The following is a 5,262-nucleotide window of genomic DNA, read 5'->3' as shown; positions in this document are numbered from 1 at the left end:
TGCTGGACTTATAGTGGTGTGTGACTTAGCACTAGAGCTATCCGAGCAAGGTGTTTGATAGCAATAGTGTCACGTGATCTCACTACACCTGACCTTTTATAGAGACGATAGTTTGTTTAATGGTGTAGACTTGGGAATTTCTAATACTGAAGCATATATAACTATATAACTATATAACTATATAACTATATATATATATATATATATATATATATATATATATATATATATATATATATATATATATATATATATATATATATACTTCATTATTTTCCTTTTACGTATATTTTTATCATGATATATTTTTAATGTGTGCAAACTTGCTATATTGCGTGGTGTTTTAGTTCAAACATGTCAACATATAATTAGAAAAATAATTAATTGATTAATGTATGCTCAGGTGACGTGTGACGCTAGAGTTACCACTAAGAGTTACCGAAAAAGCGCCCCCCGTCCCCTACAAATGGGTCGTTTGGTGGTGTGGAATATTCTAGAGACGGAGCATTGAAAGCAAGGTAAAAGCAGGTAAAAGCAGGTGACAGCTGGTGATGGTGGCTGTGACATAGGTAGTGGTGACATCTGTAGTGGTGACATCTGTAGTGGTGACATCTGTAGTGGTGACATCTGTAGTGGTGACATCTGTAGTGGTGACATCTGTAGTGGTGACATTTGTAGTGGTGACATCTGTAGTGGTGACATCTGTAGTGGTGACATCTGTAGTGGTGACATCTGTAGTGGTGACATCTGTAGTGGTGACATCTGTAGTGGTGACATCTGTAGTATTGACATCTGTGGTGAAGATGGTAGTGGTGACATCTGTAGTGGTGACATCTGTAGTGGTGACATCTGTAGTGGTGACATCTGTAGTGGTGACATCTGTAGTGGTGACATCTGTAGTGGTGACATCTGTAGTGGTGACATCTGTAGTATTGACATCTGTGGTGAAGATGGTAGTGGTGACATCTGTAGTGGTGACATTTGTAGTGGTGAAGATGAAAGTGGTAACATTTGTAGTGGTGACATTTGTGGTGATGAAGGTGGTAGTGGTGACATCTAATACAGTCGTTATGAAGGTGGCATTAGTGAAGTATCTTTATTTAAACTGGATTTATAACTTCGAATAAAAACCGATCATACTACATTATTTTTTTTATAACAATTAATATTAAACAGAGAATGACGTATTAAAGAAAACAAAAAAATAAATAAATACAGTTACTGTTGTTTATATTTGACGGCGAGGTTGAATGGAAGAGCAATTGACTGCTTGCCCAAAAGTCTCGAGTTCGGATCTTGGTCGGATTTGTGACGGTAGGACGTCCCTGAGTCCATCCAGCTCTGATGGGTACCTGACTGGCGTAGTGGCAAATAAAGGCGGATGACAACAGTATCGCTTCCTTTGCCGAAGTAAAGAAACATGAATTCGACTTCATCTACCATATGGATCACTAAGTCTAAAGGGGAACTTTACTGTAGTCTATGATTTCTTGTAAACTTTTTTTTCTTGCAGATAAAGAAACAACCTTGGTCGAGGGCAAAGATGCGCTACATCAAATGTTTTCAACATCATGATCAACGGCTACATCAAATGTTTTCAACATCATGATCAACGGCTACGTCAAATGTTTTCAACATCATGATCAACGGCTACTTCAAATGTTTTCAACATCATGATCAACGGCTACTTCAAATGTTTCAACATCATGATCAACGACTACGTCAAATGTTTTCAACATCATGATCAACTCCAAGTCTTCAATGAAAAGAGTGACCGGCCCTGTTGTCTATTTGTGTGTCACCCTGCACGTGAAAAGGAACTGGTCCTATTCTAACTTTCTGTTTATGAAATAGCAGGCGCGACAATGACATCTTTGGACCCAACGACCCCCACGTGGTCGCATGACGTCAACGCCAGTCTAGACAACGCTTCACTCACCGCGTCTCAACTACGTCTGCACGCTGCGAATGACGCTGTTGCCATGACGCTACTTCCGGTCATGATCGTGCTGGGTGTGTTGTGTGTAGTTGGCATTCTCGGAAACAGCCTGGTGTGTTTTGTGTACGCTAAGAGGTTCAGAAGAGGCGGCCATAATTTTTTGATTACGTGTCTCGCTTTTGTTGACCTCAATAGCTGTGTGCTAGCGATACCATACGAGATCGTTGATATACGTTTTTACGTTTATTACGTATTCGATACCGACTGGTTCTGTCGGTGTATGAAATTTATAACAGCGTTTATTAATATAGTATCGATACTGATACTACTTCTCATAGCAGTAGACAGGTATCGGAAAGTGTGCAGGCCTTTAAAACCTCAATTACATGTGGGGAGTATTCGATACTTGCTTATCGTTGTTGTCGTGGTATCGTTAGTGTTGTCGTCACCGTCGTTGTTTGTGTACGGGATGAGGACGATTGAGTCTGCGATGGTGCCAGGTGTGATGAGCAGGGACTGTTCCACTCCTGATGGGGTGAGCGGGCTGTACAGGCACCTGTTCAACGGGCTGTTGTTGATTTGCTTTGTCGTCATTTCCGTGACCTTGATCGTGCTGTACGCCAGGATTCTGCAGACGGTGAAGAACCTGCAGACGCCCAACACGTATTCGACCGACGGCAGACGACAGGACTCGGAGAAATACACCTCGTTTGCGTCTGATGAGGATCCGAACCTACCTTCATCGGAGATCAGCGCCAACTGCTTGGCTGTCAGATACACCAGCGCCAACACCGTGACGTTCGAGATGACTTCCGGTCATAGATCTAATAATAGCGCCAAGGGGGATAACTCTAATATTATCGCCTCGCCGGATGAGTCTATGACGTCATCTGATCACAAAACCGAAGTCGTGTTGACAGAATTAAAAGCCGGAGATTCACAAAATTCTAAGCCATTTGTAGGAGAGCTTGAGACATCGATATTTCAAAACGGAACCACCCCCCACACTAGATTTTTAAACGGCGGGCAAGAAGATTCGAAAACAGTTGATTTATCGACTGCAGTTAAAATCGATAACGGAGTATTACATAGCAGCGCTGCTTATACTTTTAAAACAATCGACGACTCGAGTTCATTAAAAAAAATCAATGACTCAAACACATTTAAAACAATCAATGAATCAAATAAATCCTCAACATCATCCGACGACACAGAAAGCTCAGCTACGCTCAAATCCAACGCAAAAGAAACCACTAATGACGTCACATCGGAAAATCCCGTACGTGACGTCAACAAAAAAATGACGTTGTCCATCCAGAGAAGTTCGTCTTCCCGCAGACGACAGCGTAAGGGCAGGTATAAAACCACCATGGTGGCTTTCTCCGTTACCACCGTTTTCATCCTGAGCTATTTACCACATTTGTCGCTCATTATTTTAAAACTGATTTTTTTTCCTGACATGGATCAAAACCCGCGCGGTGCAACATTTGTGGCGTATAATTTGTTTATGCGGAGTTTTTATATTAATTCCATGGCTAATCCGTTCGTGTACGGGATTATGAACGTTCAGTTTAGGAGGGAAGTTCAGAAGTTGATCTGTTGTAAAGGGGATTGAGAGTTTTAGAAGTTGATCTGTTGTAAAGGGGATTGAGAGTTCAGAAGTTGATCTGTTGTAAAGGTGATTGAGAGTTTTAGAAGTTGATCTGTTGAAAAGGTGATTGAAAGTTTAGAAGTTGATCTGTTGAAAAGGTGATTGAAAGCTTAGAAGTTGATCTGTTGTAAAGGTGATTGAGAGTTTTAGAAGTTGATCTGTTGAAAAGGTGATTGAAAGTTTAGAAGTTGATCTGTTGAAAAGGTGATTGAAAGTTTAGAAGTTGATCTGTTGTAAAGGTGATTGAGAGTTTAGAAGTTGATCTGTTGTAAAGGTGATTGAGAGTTTAGAAGTTGATCTGTTGTAAAGGTGATTGAGAGTTTAGAAGTTGATCTGTTGTAAAGGTGATTGAGAGTTTAGAAGTTGATCTGTTGTAAAGGTGATTGAAAGAAGTTCAGAAGTTGATCTGTTGTAAAGGTTATTGAAAGTTTAGAAGTTGATCTGTTGTAAAGGTGATTGAAAGAAGTTCAGAAGTTGATCTGTTGAAAAGGGGAATGAAAGTTTAGAAGTTGATCTGTTGAAAAGGGGAATGAAAGTTTAGAAGTTGATCTGTTGAAAAGGGGAATGAAAGTTTAGAAGTTTATCTGTAGAAAAGAGGAATGAAAGTTTAGAAGTTTATCTGTAGAAAAGGGGAATGAAAGTTTAGAAGTTGATCTGTTGAAAAGGGGAATGAAAGTTTAGAAGTTGATCTGTTGTAAAGGTGATTGAAAGAAGTTCATAAGTTGATCTGTTATAAAGGTGATTGAGAGTTGACAGTTGACAGATTGCTCATTTTTTAGAAACTTTGTTGTTCTAATTACATTCAACTTTTTATCATTTATTATGACATTTATATTTTTATTATATTGTAATGATGATGACGTTACTTACAGATATTCACTGACACATCAATACAGGATATAAACATACACTAGAACATAAAACACGCATTATAAGCACATATACATACACACACATACACATACTTATACTTACACTTACATACAGTCTTATCCACACACTACTGTACAATACCCAACACAAACACATACACACATGCATATATATATATATATATATATATATATATATATATATATATATATATATATATATATATATATATATATATATATATATATATATATATATATATATACATATATATATAAACGAAGCACACACACGCTACGAAACTAAAGTACACACATGAACCCTCACAAGCAGACACACTAACACACACTAGTTACACACACACAAAATTCACTTGCACACATGACTGTTACACACATAGACATAAACATATGTAAACATACTGATGTAGACACCAACAAAACACATGTAAGATGTAGATACCAACATAACACATGTAAGATGTAGACACCAACAAAACACATGTAAGATTTAGACACCAACATAACAAATGTAAGATGTAGACACCAACATAACACATGTAAACAAACTGATGTAGACACCAACATAACAAATGTAAGATGTAGACACCAACATAACACATGTAAGATGTAGACACCAACATAACACATGTAAGATTTAGACACCAACATAACAAATGTAAGATGTAGACACCAACATAACACATGTAAACAAACTGATGTAGACACCAACATAACAAATGTAAGATGTAGACACCAACATAACACATGTAAGATGTAGACACCAACATAACAAATGT

General features: G+C 38.1%; 1 protein-coding gene across 1 annotated transcript; it reads left to right on the top strand.

Annotated features, from left to right (window-relative positions):
- The first annotated feature begins 1,549 nt into the window (after positions 1 to 1,549).
- Positions 1,550 to 4,440, top strand: LOC131952423 (uncharacterized). Its single transcript, XM_059315057.1, has one exon. The coding sequence runs from the start codon at positions 1,866 to 1,868 to the stop codon at positions 3,552 to 3,554; it is 1,689 nt and encodes a 562-aa protein (XP_059171040.1). The 5' UTR covers positions 1,550 to 1,865; the 3' UTR covers positions 3,555 to 4,440.
- The last annotated feature ends 822 nt before the right edge of the window (positions 4,441 to 5,262 follow it).

This window comes from Physella acuta, unplaced genomic scaffold (assembly GCF_028476545.2).
Source record: "Physella acuta isolate Inbredline_101_S28 unplaced genomic scaffold, ASM2847654v3 ptg000873l, whole genome shotgun sequence".
NCBI classification, from domain to species: Eukaryota; Metazoa; Mollusca; class Gastropoda; family Physidae; genus Physella; species Physella acuta.
The sequence above is the reverse complement of the archived record's forward strand: the minus strand, read 5'-3'. Positions and strand labels throughout refer to the sequence as shown.